This window comes from Carassius gibelio, chromosome B17 (assembly GCF_023724105.1).
Source record: "Carassius gibelio isolate Cgi1373 ecotype wild population from Czech Republic chromosome B17, carGib1.2-hapl.c, whole genome shotgun sequence".
Classification (NCBI taxonomy): domain Eukaryota; kingdom Metazoa; phylum Chordata; class Actinopteri; order Cypriniformes; family Cyprinidae; genus Carassius; species Carassius gibelio.
Genome location: NC_068412.1, coordinates 17,837,907 through 17,853,601, shown reverse-complemented (window position 1 = coordinate 17,853,601; position 15,695 = coordinate 17,837,907). Strand labels below are relative to the sequence as shown.

Here is a 15,695-nt window from a genome sequence, read left to right as displayed (position 1 = left end):
GCACTTGTGTGTGTTCGCGCCTGAGAAGTCCTGCCCAACTTAAACATTTAATTACCCAAATTCAGTGGCCTGTGAGGGCACACACACACACACACATCAGGCAAATAAGTAAATTTTCCTCAGAAACAGCAAGTGGTGTCCAAGCTTCACCTCTTGGATACGTTGGATTTGTGCTACGAAATGCCCAGTTAGTACACCGCTTGACTCACACCACATCAGTCCGATTCAACCCACAGTGATCGGAGATATCATTTTCCAGCAGAACCCTATTTATTCTGATCATGTGCTCCCTCGATCTTTCTCCCACACACACTTCGAACGGATTATGATTTCATTCTCTTGCTGTATGCTGAGGTTGTTTCCTCTGAGTGTGGCGTATAAGATGACCTTAGCATGAATAGTCAAATGGGATTAGCTGGAGACACATGCACTATGGCTACATATTCAGAATGAAGTTACAGGGAAGCCCAAAGGCTTTGATATATACATTTATGTTGTTGTTAGAAGAACCCCCTTTTGCATGCTTGAAGACATGAGGTGAGGCAGAAGATGCAGGTTGGAAAAACAAATGAAAAGGACGCTGTGATAATCTCTGAAAACACAAAAGAAATGGAAATGTTGAAATTGCCGTAGTGCATGGATTAGAGCAGCCCCTCCCATTCACTGAGCGAATCTGTGGGGCACATGGTAATGTCATCATGGTCTTGTAAACACAATCTGGAATAGTTTTGAATATTCTCTAAAGGGCGCTCCCTTTGGTTTATCGTCATTTCGCTAACACGGCCTGATCTTTGAGCTTTTTCATCGAGAAGTACACTCTTAAAATGGCTGCTGTAGTATTACGTTTTATCAGCCATTTTTTTCATGGAAAGTTAAAAACAGAAATAATTAAATCATTTGGTAAAATTAGTGAATCAACAAATTACTATCCGTTTTTCATATGGAACATTATAATGTAATGTATTTAACTGAATGTTTTTTAATATGACATGATTTTGCTTTTTGTCGCATAACTGCCTCTTTAAATTGTAAAAGCATCAGTAATTTTGAATAATTTTCACATTCGATTTTCAGGGATGGCGAAATCTAGACAAACGTACTTGGCTCTCAAGAACTTTGAAATATTAGCATTTGAAGATGCTGTTTTTGAAAAGGGTGAAGAATTAATCTGGATGAATCGAGGAAGAGTGGAATAGGATGTCTTGGGCTGCGAAAGTAGAAAGGGATGTTCTGAATCACTAGTACATCTTTTTCTCCTCTTTTTTTATCTCCCTCGGTCCTCTGTCGTCATTTGTCTTTTCCAGCGAAACGATTTTACACCTCCCTGCTCACCCCTCTCTCCTCTGTCGTTTAACAGCAGTCTTCCACACAGGGACGCACTGATCTGAGGATTTTCATCAGTTCACGCTTCATAAATTATGGTCTGTATTTTAATATAAAGAAACGGCAAACGCAGTCACTGCAAAGCTCTTTAGATTTACATAAAGCCCTCCGGGGTGAGGCGGGGCCATCTTTAGGGCTAGTTCTCTCACAACCCAGGCTAAAATCTCAACAAAAGTTTTGAGAAAGATGTTAGTAACTTTGTGCGATCATGTTCACTTTTTATTGCGGTTTTACTTTATCTCTCTTTTTCCCCCTCAAGAAATCATGACTAAATAATTTAGCGGTATAATTTAAGTTTATGAAAAGGTTCTGAGTTAGTAGAACTAATCAGAAGACCAAATTAAATGATGGTGTTCATGACCTGAGAGCCCACAGTGGGAGGGACAGGGACAGGGCCAGGTTACACTCTTTTGTTATACTTCTTTGTTTTCCAGTCTCTCTGTCTGATTCAGACTGCGAGATAGATCAATTTAAATTAAAGTAAATTAACATTATTTAATTGAGTTCGCAGATGGCAGTGGCATTTTTAATTAGTTTGTGAGGACACTGGTGGGTTTTGACTCCACATGGTCATTTTGGTTCTTCTGGTTCTTTTTCTCTGATGTACTGTAGCATCCCTCGTTTCAGTGTTTCAAACATGGATGAGACGTTTAACAATAAGGAATTAAAGTTGTGGTCTTGAATTGTATATTTTCCATTAAATGAAATATTTTATATTTGTGTGTGTGTGTGTGTGTGTGTCTGTATTTATATGTGACCCTGGACCACAAAACTAGTCTTAAGTCGCTGGGGTATATTTTTAGCAGTAGCCAAAAAACATTGTATGGGTCAAAATTATCGATTATTCTTTTAAATCATTAGGATATTAAGTAAAGATCATGTTATTAGATATTTTTTAAATTTCCTACTTTTAATATATCAAATCTTCATTTTTGATTAGTAATATGCATTGCTAAGAATTTATTTAGACAACTTCAAAGGTGATTTTTCTCAGTATTTAGATTTTTTTGCACACTCAGATTCCAGATTTTCAAATAGTTGTATCTCAGACAAATATTGTCAGATCCTTATAAACCATTACATAAATGGAAATCGTATTTATTCAGCTTTCAGATGATATATACATCTCAATTTAAAAAAATGTACACCTGATACTGGTCATTGTTGGAAAGGGTTCAAATACACAAAATGCTGGAAAACCAAATAATTTGTGGGACCAGAAGGATTTTTTAGTTTCAGACAGTTTAACTGTTCATGACAAACAAGCGTCTCATGAGCAACTATCTAAAAAAAAAGTCCATTCAGGTAAGAACACAGTATTAAAAGCTGATTTATACTTCTGCATCAGACCTACACCGTAGCATAGATGCATAGATGCACTCCCTTACGTCATAGCCTGACGTGCACCTCTCCAAAAATCTCAACAGTGCATCAATTCTACGCAGACCACAAGTGCTGTGATTGGTCTGCTAGTAATATATATAAGAATAAAGTACATTTTACAGTATATATACTGTAAATATGTATATATTTTATATAAAAAGCATAATTTATCATATATCTATCATCAGATTTTCAGATTATGATTACAATTTTGCTGTGATTTTTTTTTTTTTTAATCATAATTCTTTCTTGTAAACTAAATTGATTATTTTTTCCTCTTCCTCTACTGTAAATGACACCACTTTTCTTAATCGTTTCAAAAAGGTGGCTTCAGTTTACAAAAAAACGCTGCCAAGCTCGTTTTTCCTGTTCCATATTTCACCCCGATCCAGTTACCCCTCTGAACCCTGGGCCAAGGCTGGGGTAACACAGTTAAGCCCTGCTTGAGGCCCGGTTCCGCTCCTGCGCATGGACCGCCCGTCCCCTCAGAGAGGCCATGAAACCACTACTGACAGAGGGGCAGTAAGACCCCAGTACTGCCCTCATAATCTGTGAAACTCTACCAGAATAATCTCCCTCAGCCGGCCGTCTACCGCTGAGTGATGCAGGACAGAACCTGAGAATCTGAGACGCTTTAAGACCTTAAGGCCTCAGGACAGAGAGAGAAAACTCTTAGAGCTTTTATCTTTGAAATCTCTCCATTTGATGAAAATATAAATAAAGTGAGGGCTATTTGGGCAGAGAGAGAGCTCATCTTCCTTCTCAAAGCATCTCTGAACGATGTTTGTGCTCTAAGAATGTCACAAGCATCAGTGTACTAGCTTTACCTCAAGATAACTTTGCCCAGGTGTGTGTTTTGGCTCCGTGTACCTACCCTGATCAGATTCTGGGCAAACGCAGAACTTGTTCCCCATCCAGAAGGTTTTGGACGGACCTCATTTACCTCTTAAATGGCCTCCACATCCCCATCATCGGATCTGTAGCAGTTCACAGCACAGCAGTTAGGATTTTACTGCTTAGAGAGTCCTCAAGCCGTCAGACCAGGTGTGTTTGAGTGTTTTGAGCCTGGTACTGAAATACTACTATCATTATCCTCCTCTCCTGCATGTGTGTGTGTGTGTGTGTGTGTATGAGCTCAGTTCATGAGTTAAGCACTTGAAGAGCTCTCCAATACCCACGTTGACTTGCTACACACAGGCTACAAAGCTCTCGGTAATCTTCCTGTTGTAAGTCCTTAGTTTTATCTGCCAGGGATTACACTTCTGGCTTCAGAGAAAGAGAGAGGGAGCACGAGAGGGAGAGAATGAGAAAAAAGGCTGCGGAGAAATGAAAACAAATCTTTAGTGTAATCTCTAGAAAGAATACCTGTTTGAGTGGGGAAGTTGGCTGTCCGCAGATTGGCCAAATCGCCTTATTCTGCATGTTTGATGTGAACGAGGCAGGTGTGTGCACGTTTGATGATTGTATGTGTATGGGAATGAGTTTGTGTGTTCTTTTGTGTACGCGAGAATCAGGAGTGTGTGTGTGTGTGTGTGTGTGTGTTTGAGAGAGCTGATGAGGGCTGTGTGTGTGCGAGTGAGAGGTTTTAAGGCCGAGGGCAGTTTGAATGACATGGTGGAGATGGAGAAAGTAACTTTAGATTAATCTTCACCTGGTCTCTCTTCTCCTGAAGGTGTGTGGCCTTAAACCCATTTCAACTGGGAGAACATTTTACCCACAGTCCTCTGCATACCACCCAGCACTGATCAATAAGAGCCTGATTACTGGCCCCCACTGCCTTTCATCCTCTAAAACCATCACACACACACACACATACACATTATACCCCTTATTGTGATGGAATGTGGAGCTCTTAAAGAGGTCAAACTTGACATTGTCTATATTTTTTATTTATGCATTATTTTTGAGCCCATTCGTAAAGGTTAGTTTAGCGTCATAATTTAATTTTAAATGACTGTTTTCCACCTTTTCTCTGGGATGTAGACTCTCTTGTACTGTATCCTTTACAACTTTTGCTTGTAAAAAACCCTGTTGTATTTGGTTTAACCCTGGCATACAGGATGGATGAATATGTATGAGCTATATATATATATATATAATACTGTATCAGTATGAGTCTTGGTAGTTTTAAATCCCTAGGGCCAAGATGCTCCTCTGTCGTTCACGGATTATGGAAAGTGAAACATAAATTTTTTTTAGAATTTAAGACTTTAAAATAATAATTTGAAGCTTCTTTCTTTTCAGATTCTTACAGCTTTATCATAATAGGCTGTATATTAACTTATTGGGAGAAAAACTGTAGTTCTGTGTGAAATCAGACATTTGAGCGCTCACATACAGTCAAAATGGCATAATCAATAACATCCCATGAATATTTGAATGTTAGATTGCTAGTCGAATCAGGCTCCACCCCAATTATTATTATTATATAATTTTTTCAAAACGTAATAAAATCTTATAAAACATTATAAACTCACCAAAAATATTGTCAAAATAATCTGGGTTCCAGAATTCTGATGTTTTTAGTAAACTAAATATATGGAATATGGATTATAAACGAGTATATTCAGTGTAGGTATAATAAGACTTGTTAAATATTACTCTAATAAAACAGCTACAGTAATAGTATAGTAAAGAAAATACACACAAAAAAAATCATTCTAAAAGGAAATGTATATTTCTTTTCAGAATTCATTTGTACATCTGGAGTCGATTAACGTTATGAGTCGTTTTCTCCTGATAACCCCTAAAAGAACTTAAATTACTCTTTCAGTTTTAATCGTACAGATAAGAGCAATACATCAATCGAATCTGTAAAGGGTCTACTTTTGTTTGGATACATACATAAAATACTAAATACTAAAGAGCATAAATATAAAGCCTACTGATTAAGGGCACCGTCAACAGTATTGATGGCAAAATAGACTATGTTTGACAGGTGCAATATTTGAAAATCGATAATTATTAATTTACTTTTTAAATTACATTTATATCTGAATTTGTCAACCTATAGACTTTCAAACATCAAAGTGTCATGAATTAATATGTAATAATAATAAAAAAAAAAAGTGATGTGACATTCAGCCAAGTATGCTGACCCATACTCAGAATTCGTGCTCTGCATTTAACCTATCCGAAGTGCACACGCGCGCATCCAGTGTGTCGCCGGCGAATCATCTGCAGGGCAGGATTTGCGCTGAACGCGGAGACTTCTGCCACTTAATATGTTCGTTTGGAAACACGAAAATGCTTATGTACTTATGTTCCACGCACAAAATATTGCATTCCGTCATTCGGTACACACGTGCACCGTACCGAAAGCCCTGTACCGAAACGGTCCGGTACGAATACACGTACCGTTATTACACCCCTATGAGATCTGGTGACCGTGGAGGCCATTTGAGTAAAGTGAACTTATTGTCATGTTCAAGAAGCTAGTCCATTCCACGTTCAGTCACTTAAATCCTCTTTCTTACCCATTCTGATGCTCGGTTTGAACTTAAAGTCGTCTTCAACACATCTAGATGCTTAAATGCATTGAGTTGCTGTCATGTGATTGGCCATTTGTGTTACTGAGCATTTGAACAGGTGTACCTAATAAAGTAGCCAGTGAGTGTGTGTGTGTGTGTGTGCGCGCGCGTGTGTGTGTGTGTGTATTTTATTCAGCAGTGATGCATTAAATGGATCAAAAGTAACAATAAAGGCTTTTACATTATTACAGAATGTTTGTATTTTAAATGAATTATGTTCTTTTGTGACTTTCTATTCATCAAAGGAAATGTATTACTGTTTCCACAAAAATATTAACCAGCACAACTGTTTTTGACATTAATAATAATAATAGGAAGAAATGTTTCTTGAGCACAAAATCAGCATATTACAGTGATTTCTGAAGGATCATGCAGTGACACTGAAGACTTTGCAGTCATATTAATTATATTTTTTAATGTATTAAAATAGAATATAGTTTTTCAAAAATATTTTTCACAATATTACTAAGAATTAATTAATTCTTTAAAAATATATGTATTTTTAAATGCCTACAGATCCCAAATGTTTGAGTGGTATTGATTGTTAACAAAACACAAAAAAATTATTTTGAACAATGCAACCAAATGTTCATTGCATGAACAAAACAACACAATCTTCATGATATTTTCTTTAGTCTTCTACAGGAAAAAAAATATATATTACACAGGTGTGAAATAACAAAAGCTTGAGTAAATCATAAATCACAAGTTTTTTTGTGAGCTGTCCTGGCTACATTACACACCAATTTTTCTTTCCTTAGAAACAAGCCTATAAAAAAGTGAAGGCATTACTATTATTGTAATCTTTTTTTGTGGTTTCAAAATCCCCCTGGATGCACCTGTGGTTGTGAATCACTGCATTTAATGTGAAGAAAACATGGCATTTGTCAGAGAGTTTATCGTTCTGTCACTGGTTGTGTTTTTGTGTCTTTCATTAGCTTAAGTGTGCGTCTCGTCTCATCTCTCATGCGTGATGCCGTTTGATGGTGTGAAACATGCCACAGTAAAAGCCTTCCTTCCTGACTCCATCGATCCCGCTTCACACTCCGGCCGACGTATTGACGTGGGTGTGTTTTGATCAAGGCCTCGTTCAGATAGGGGTGACTTTGTAATTATATTCGTTTTAATTGCTTTCGCTTATCAGGGCTCTCATCTGCCAACGAGACCATACCGCCGCGGACAACGATCTGACGCCAAAGCACACCTGATGTTTCCCTCTCTTCCTCTCCTCATCCCTCTCTCCCTCCTTCTTCTCACAGTATTACTGCCGCTCTGCTCTTAATGAGTTTCCGTGTGCATTGCGAATTCATTGATAAATGACAGCTTTATCAGAGCAGATCGCTGAACTTCGCCTCCTGTAATTTGTTTTGTAGAGGAGTGTTGTCTAAAGCAGATTAACGCTGTATAGATTTAGTTTTTCCTGCTCTACACGCCCTCTCATCCCTGCTTTAACTAACAACGTCGCTTTTTAACACAAAAAAAGTCTTTTGTATGTTTGTTTGCCTTTGTTTCTCATGTCTACATTCGCCTCAGTAAATCACATGTTTTTTTTAGGGTTTGTTTAGCGTGGCGGTAATTTGAAGGTTGTTGTTAAGTTTAGTGTGCTTTGCCAGAAATGTTTGCATGCTGATGATGTTTAGTGTTACATTGATTTGAGTATTTCGGTATGTTTCGTGAATGCCTGCCTTCCCCCATCAGAGAGGTAACAGCGTGCCAGTCGCCTTTTTTGCTTTTCAATACAGTTTTTTTGTGTGTGCGCGCGTGTGCAGGCCTCACTAGATAAAGCTCATTTACACAGTTCAGAGTTTTAGGCTATGCCTCTTCGGCAGTGTTTTCACCGCCTCTAATGTTAGATTACACCACATTACACATGTATAGCACACAAGCTCGTGCGGGAGATTTGCTCTTGCTCGTATCCTCCCAAATTTCCTTATGTTTTAGCGAGTGCTGTTGTGTTTAAATTTTAAAAGCCTTGTAGCTTAGCATTGGAAACAGGCCCCGGAAATGTGATTTAGTCATGCTCGCATATTTTGCGGTTTTGTACAAGGCCCAAAAAACTCCCCCTCAGCCTCAAGCTTAGGCAAATGAACTTCACTTGTTTCTTTAAGAAAACTTGGTGAGTTTGTAATGCAAAATGATGAAATTCATATGAAAGTGTGGTCGTTTGAGTAGAGGTGAAAACATCTTTCTTTGTCTTTAAGGAAGCAAAAGATATGAATACTTTTAAAGTAACAATCTTTTTTTTTTTTCTTTTTTTTTTTGCTAAATTCATACATTTCTGATCTGGAAGATTGTATTGTGTTAACCACTTCCTGAATCCTTCCTTATTTTGATCTTTGTCAGATAGCACAATCTCTTCCACTTCAAAACGTTGCATATTGGAGAGGCCGCTGCTTTGTGATTGAATTTCCGTTTGGGCTTCAGTGTTTGCCGTTTTAAAATGACACTGTTTAATTATAATAGTGATTTGATATTACTTTATGCGTTTCTGTGGCGTCATGTTTCGTACGAGTTCACATTTTTATAATGGAGCTTTTGATTTGGTTCAAAGCTGTTCAGTGAATTGTTCACAATTGAATATCCAAGATAATCAGAAACAAAAGGAAAGCCAGATACAGAGACGCACATTTAGGGACAACTTTGTTATTCGATTTAAGGATTAATTTAATAATTGAAAAGCTATTACAGGAAACTAACACATTGGTACAAGACAGTAAATAATTTAACTAATTGCAGCGCCACTTGACGAATCAAATGACAGTCCCAAATCTGAACTGATGCAGTGGGTCAACTCTTGAAGACCATTGTATGCTGTGTGTTTAAAAGAGTTATGAGAGTGCTGACCTTGTGAGTGTGTGTGTGTGTGTGTGTGTGTATACACCATAGAAAGATTTTGCCACAGGCTTCTTAAGGTGATTACAACTTTTAAAGAGTATGTGTGATTCAAAGCTTCCTCTGTTTTTGGTACCTTATTGTTTGTATGTGTGATTGCATCAGTTTAAATAACTTTCATTTTTCTTGCATTTCAGATGTCAATTTTACAGAATATGTTTTGGTCCTAGATGTTTCAAGGTTAAAATGTTTAGTGTGACTGCATGAAATTTAATTTTTAAGAGCACATTAATGAAATGTGCAAGCAATGACAGTCGATTAAGGTTTTTTTTTTATTGCTGGATCACACTCTCAGATCTTTAGCTTTGAGCATAAGACTGCCATTCTGATCACATGACCTCTCCTAGTTTCTCTGCCAAACTCTTTCTCCCCATCTTCTCTCTCACCCTTCATCTTTCCTTGTCTCATTCAACACAGATTAAGTTTTCCCCCTCCTCATCTCTTTTTACCTTCTCCTCCCTCCTAGCCCCTGTTCTCCACCATGTGTCAGGTGTGTGTGTACATTTGCTGCCATCATGAATAATGAATATCTTTTCTGTGTCCATCTTATTTTTGGCAGATGTTGAAATGTGCTGCATGATTTTTTTTTTTTTGCTGTTTTGTTTTTCCTTCCTTTGTGTGTGTGTGTGTGTGTGTGTGTTGGATAGTGATGAATGCAGCTTCATTTTAATATGTTCTGTTTGTGGGAAGAAACGGCACTGTAATCCTGTCCTCAAGCACAGAAACACGCCGCTGCCAATCGTTTATTTTTCTCCTCCTATACACCCCCCCTCCCCCCTCGACCGCTGCTCCGGGCAAGACAGCGCAGCGTTTGATAAGTACATGCGCTCTATATGACACCAGAAATTCCTGTCAGTGTTGTTTCAGTAGATACGTGCAGTTTAGTAAGAACGTGCACTCAGTGCTGTGAGCTTGTGAATGAAGGAAGAACTTTTACGCAGTTTCCAGAGAACTGTTTTTTTGTTCATTTTGAACAATGAAGTACTGCCTGAACATCTTACAGAAATCACTGTCATTTTGTGAATGCACATGATACAATATTTTACTATTAATATTATTTATGGCATTGGATTTAACCATTAATGTGTAAAAAAAAATGGAATGATATATATATTATATATATATTAATATAATTAGAGAGAAGTTCTGATGTTTTGTTGTGGAAGAGTTCAGTGATTGACAGGAGAAGTGCTCAGTATAGTTCACCCCTGAACCCTGTTATTTTAAAGTGAAACATTATAGTTTAAATTAGAACAGTTTAACCGTTTACATTCTGAAAAAATTAAGCACATTTAATTCAGTAGTTTTAAAGTTCAGCTGTTATTTTTAAAAAGAAGAGTTCAGTTTATATATTAAGTAGTTTATATTTGAAAAACATGGTTTAAAAGAGAACAGTTTTAAAGTATTTTTTTTAAAATTTAAACCTTTCAGCGGTTTATATCTGAAACACTCAGTTTGTTTATATTTTTAGCAGTTTGCGTTTGAAATGCAACAGCTCAGTATATCTGAATAGAACAGTTCAGCAGTAATATTATATATTTGACCATCACAAGGGAAGATCTCAGTAGTTTACAGTGAATACTTCAGCACATGTGGCATTTTAGCAAATGGGTCATTTCAGTCATTGACAGTAAAACAGATAGACGCTTTAGGATCAACCCACCTCACAGAGGTGTAGGATGAATTAAATAACAGCCATGGTTCCTGGGAGTTAAAACGTGTCTTGGTGTGTCAATGTTACTGTTTTCCTCCTGCCACAAAGGTGCCACAGGGTACTGTTAGCCTAAAGAGCTGAGTGCCCCTAAACGGCTGTTGTCTTCTAATTGCTTTAATAGCACCTGGCCGGTAATCCCAGGTAATTATTGAGCTGAAATTAGACAGCTACTTCAAACATCTCTTAAAAGGAGCAAAAACTGCCTCAGGAACTTGCAGCTCTCTTATCATGCATGCCGGAAAAGTGACATGGAAAAGTGGTTGCGGGTTTGTATTCGTGTGGAGCTTAATGTGTTTTCCCCCACCCCCATGTACTGTAGCATGTGAGCGTATGCAGAGAATACTTGTGTAGTCCGTTCAGTCCATCACACTTAGTTTCTGCTCTGGGTGAATCACTGTAGTTGATCTCTGATTGAATATGAGACCCTTTAATAATAAGGGGAAAAGGGCTTTTTTCTAGTTTGAGGTCACTTAACCGAAAAGGAACAAAAGAAGAATGAAACAAAATGAGATGTTGTACATTAAATGTGAATGTAGATGACTGTGAAAATACATTTCATAACATTATACAGCTATTTTCCTTCGTGAGTGCTTACTGTTGTGGCAGCATCTTGAGCATTGTTATCAGTCTGTTTGTGTGTGTGCATGTGTCTTTAGAGCAGAAAGGCTCTCGGAGCCCCAAGGGCCCCTCACTTGACTTTTCCCTCCTGCTCTTTCAACCTTAACCTTTCAAATTGTGCAGACAGGTTTATAAATGCACAAATAACACACTTTCCCTTAGTGGCATTCGTTCGGATCTTAGCATTTAATTGTCATAATTTAAGAGGCAAGCATTCGAAGAATTTAAAGGAAGTTACAGCTTTGGTGTCTAGCCAGTCTACTCAAACCACACCTTTAGGATGTCACGCTTCCCCTTATAATAATATTGTTCTTTTTCTAGTTTTTGAGTTTTGGTCTGTGATTTACATAAGTGTGTTCTGGGCCCCTCACAAGCATTTTTTTTAAGGTCTGTGCGTCCTTGAATCCTCCTGCCGTAGCAGATTCTGTCCAAAAGGGGGCGTTGTTAAGCTGCCGTACATGGGTGATGTATAGCGCTCTTATCAGGGGAAAGGCAGCATCTCTCTTCCTTTGCACACACAGATCCATACAGATACCTGTCCTATGATAATGTATTTCTGCAGGATGAGCACTCTTTTATAACATGTTAGATTTGTATTTAGATGTGGAATCTATCAGGGCTGCATTCATCAGATAGCTGCAAGTTTTGTCTCAGGCTATTTGATTATCGTTATTAAAAAGTTATTGTGAGGGGGGGAAATGCGAGCGCATGCACCACAGAATATGAATTCAGAGCGATACAATATCCGTAACACGGCGGCTCCGTTTTTAACGGGATTATGTCCGAAAGTGGCCAGACTCCTGGTGCGAAGGGGTTCTGCTGCTTTGTGTTCCTGGATTTGCGGGATTAGAATTCTCGTTCCTCCGTTTAGTTGGACTCTTAATCCAGACTGATACGGCTTCAAAGGCTGGTCTTTATTAATCATGTGTTTACATTATCCATGGTCATACACTCCTTACAGACCAAGGCTCTCATTAGAACGAGCATGCAAGTCTTTGTGTGTGTTTTTCTATGTGTGTGTGTGTGTGTGTGTGTATGTGTTTGTTTAAATTAGAAAGAGGATTTCAACAGAGGCTACTTTTAACAAAGCTGAGCTTACAAAGCTAATTGGAGAGAGATGGATTGGATCTGATGTTCTTGATTGGAATTTAAGAAAAGAGGGACAATAAGAGGGTTATATATGTGTGTGGGATAGAGAAAATCAGTGTGTATTTGAAAAATGGTCAAAGTTTGGTCTAAATGAGTTGTGCGTAATTTGGTGTACAGTTCATGTTTCCATATAATTATAATAAGAGTTGTGTTTCTCTAATTTGTTTCCCTTTTCTGCACGCATCATGCTACACATTCCTTTTGTGTATAATGAAAATAAAAATAAGTTTCTTTCTTTGTTTAATTATTTTAACATATTTAATACATTTTAGAACATTATTTCTATTAGTGTTTTGATTGATAAATAGACTGTGAGATGTGTTGATCCAGATGTCTGTTCAGATGTCAAAGCTGAAATGACATTAATTTTGTCAATAATTTGAATGTCAGTAGTACATATTAATCTCTCTTTTCTACACCCTTTCCTATCTTTCTCCTTTCCTACAGCCAAGTCCAATTCCTAGTCCTGTTCTTGGTGGGAGGCCGAATGCAAGTCAGTCCCTGTTGGCCTGGTGCCGTGAGGTCACGAAAAACTACAGAGGTGTCAAAATCACCAACTTCACCACTTCCTGGAGGAATGGACTGGCATTCTGTGCCCTCTTACACCACTTCAGACCGGCCTTAATGTAAGCCATGCACAATTCCGAAAACACACTTTTATACATAAGACTTAACACAGGAAGTGTATCTGGAGGTGGTTCAGTCAGCAGTACCCATGTTAAGCACTTGGGGTGCTGACACAATTTACCCCACATTAGAGATAGCTCCCCCAAAAATGAAAAATGTCATATCGTCTTATGTTTCACACGGTGACATGATGAAACCAATTAAATGCCATATTATGCCATGCCAATTAAATTAATAATATTTTTTTAATCTTGGGTAAATTTCCCTTGAAATAAAACAGATTTTACCTGCCATGTGAAAAATTCACTTTGACATGCAGTAGCATTAAAAAAAAAATCACTCTGCTCATGTGATCTCTCAATCGCATTGAACAAAAAAATTACAAGTCAAAAATTAAAATTAACTTCTTGAATTAGCCTCATGACACTGGAGATTCACTGTTTAGTTATTATTGATCATTCATTTTATTGTTAGGCTATTTTCAGCTGTTGCCTTTGATATAAATAATCATCAGATGACTCATAAACCTCTATATGATTAATAGCGACAGGCCTAAACTCTATGTATACACAACTCTCTAAATTCACCTCGCTCTCCCCCTCTGTGAGAATCTCACTTTGTGTGGGGGGTCTAATATGGTTTCTGATGGAGAGTTTTTAATCCCTCTGTCTTATTTCTGAACATTTCTGTGTCTGGTCTCATCAGGAATGACTCAAATCCTCCTTAATTACTACACTTACAGCAGATTCATCACAGTGCTGACAGCGCCACGGCCAACCACCCTCTGAGTTTAGCATACGCTAAAGTACCAGAAATCTGCCTGCCATCTATTTAAGGAAGATATCGACTGATTTATTATCTTTGATGTTTGTACGAAATATTTGCATTGATTTAACATGTGCCAAGTAAACATTTTCACACAAGATAAGAGACAACCTGCTGTTTACTTCATGAATTGTCTCATTTTGTATGACTGTTCAATGACCATTATTCCAAAAATAGTAAATTAATTCCTCTTTTATGATTTTTCTGTTGATGTAACCAAGAATTAAGACCGAAATATTACCTAATATTATTGCAATATACTTTTCCCAATTTTTCTCACAAATCCCATTGAATAAAATGTACATTATTACTAGCTAAATTTGCAGTTAATGTCAATTTTTAGAGTAGCCCACTACTGTTTCCCCTGCTGAAGAGTAAAAACCCCAGGGACACAGTGGGTGGGGTGGAGAGTGAGAGATGAAACGTTAAATGTGTTGAGTGGTTGAGTAAAAGTGTGTGTGTGTGTGTCTAATTTTGCTTGCACTCACACACACTCTATTAGTTGTGTTGATTGCAGAGCTGTGAAATTGCATGTTACAGCCATTACATGAGATGCATATTTAAAGCTAACTCTCTCTCTCTCTCTCTCTCTCTCTCTCGCTATTCTTTCCTCCCTCTTAGTGACTACAAGGCTCTCAATCCTCAAGATATTAAAGAAAACAACAAAAAGGTAAATGCTACACACTCTCTTGCACTCTGTTTGTTTGTGCATCAGTAATCCTCCTCGTAGGTGATTTATTTTGTTATAAGTCTGATTCACTCCCACCCAGCGTGCTCTAATTGCCACTTTCAGAATTCGGCTCCCCCTGCCGACACTGATGGAAAGAGTGTATGTGTTTGTGTGGATGGAGTGAGTCACCTGGGAGTCGTAAGATAGCTTCATAATTCATAAACATGCTATAGATAAACTTTACAGGCTACAGAGAGAGCAGGATAGAGACGATCAGAATCAGAAAGAGCTTTATTGCCAAGTGAGTTTGCACAAACAAGGAATTTGTCTTGGTGTTTGGAGCTTCCAGTACAGAAAATTCAAACAGAGTGCAGACATATATAAATTGAGAGAATAGACAATAAATTATAAATACCAATAGTAATAATAATGGAAAAATTTCCATAGACAGCACTGTGAATGCGCATTTGTGCTATTTACAGAAGAAGGTTTGATGAGTTATTTACAGATGTGCAGTACTGAGGGGTGTTATGTGTTGTTCAGATGGGATATGGGCTGTGGGAAAAACTGTTTTGGGGCTCAGCAACTTTTCAAAGAGAGAGTGGGCTGGGTGTGAGAGGACAAGAGTGATTTTCTTTTCTCTGGATATCAATCAATCACCTTTATTTATATATATATTTATATAGTGCTTTAAACAAAATACATTGCATCAAAGCACTGAACAAAATTCATTAGGAAAACAGTGTGTCAATAATGCAAAATGATAGTTAAAGGCAGTTCATCATTGAATTCAGTGATGTCATCTCTGTTCAGTTTAAATAGTGTCTGTGCATTTATTTGCAATCAAGTCAATGATATCGCTGTAGATGAAGTGATCCCAACTAAGCAAGCCAGAGGCGACAGC

At 37.7% G+C, this 15,695-nt stretch overlaps 1 protein-coding gene across 6 annotated transcripts in view; it reads left to right on the top strand.

The window, feature by feature from the left end:
• LOC127976287 (EH domain-binding protein 1-like) overlaps positions 1–15,695 on the top strand; it is a 122,875-nt gene that overhangs the window by 46,595 nt on the left and 60,585 nt on the right. For all 6 annotated transcript variants that reach the window (XM_052580606.1, XM_052580607.1, XM_052580609.1 and 3 more), the window contains 2 exons: positions 13,117–13,295; positions 14,743–14,791. In XM_052580606.1, the coding sequence (XP_052436566.1) occupies positions 13,117–13,295; positions 14,743–14,791 (228 nt within the window). The remainder of the gene's footprint in view (positions 1–13,116; positions 13,296–14,742; positions 14,792–15,695) is intronic.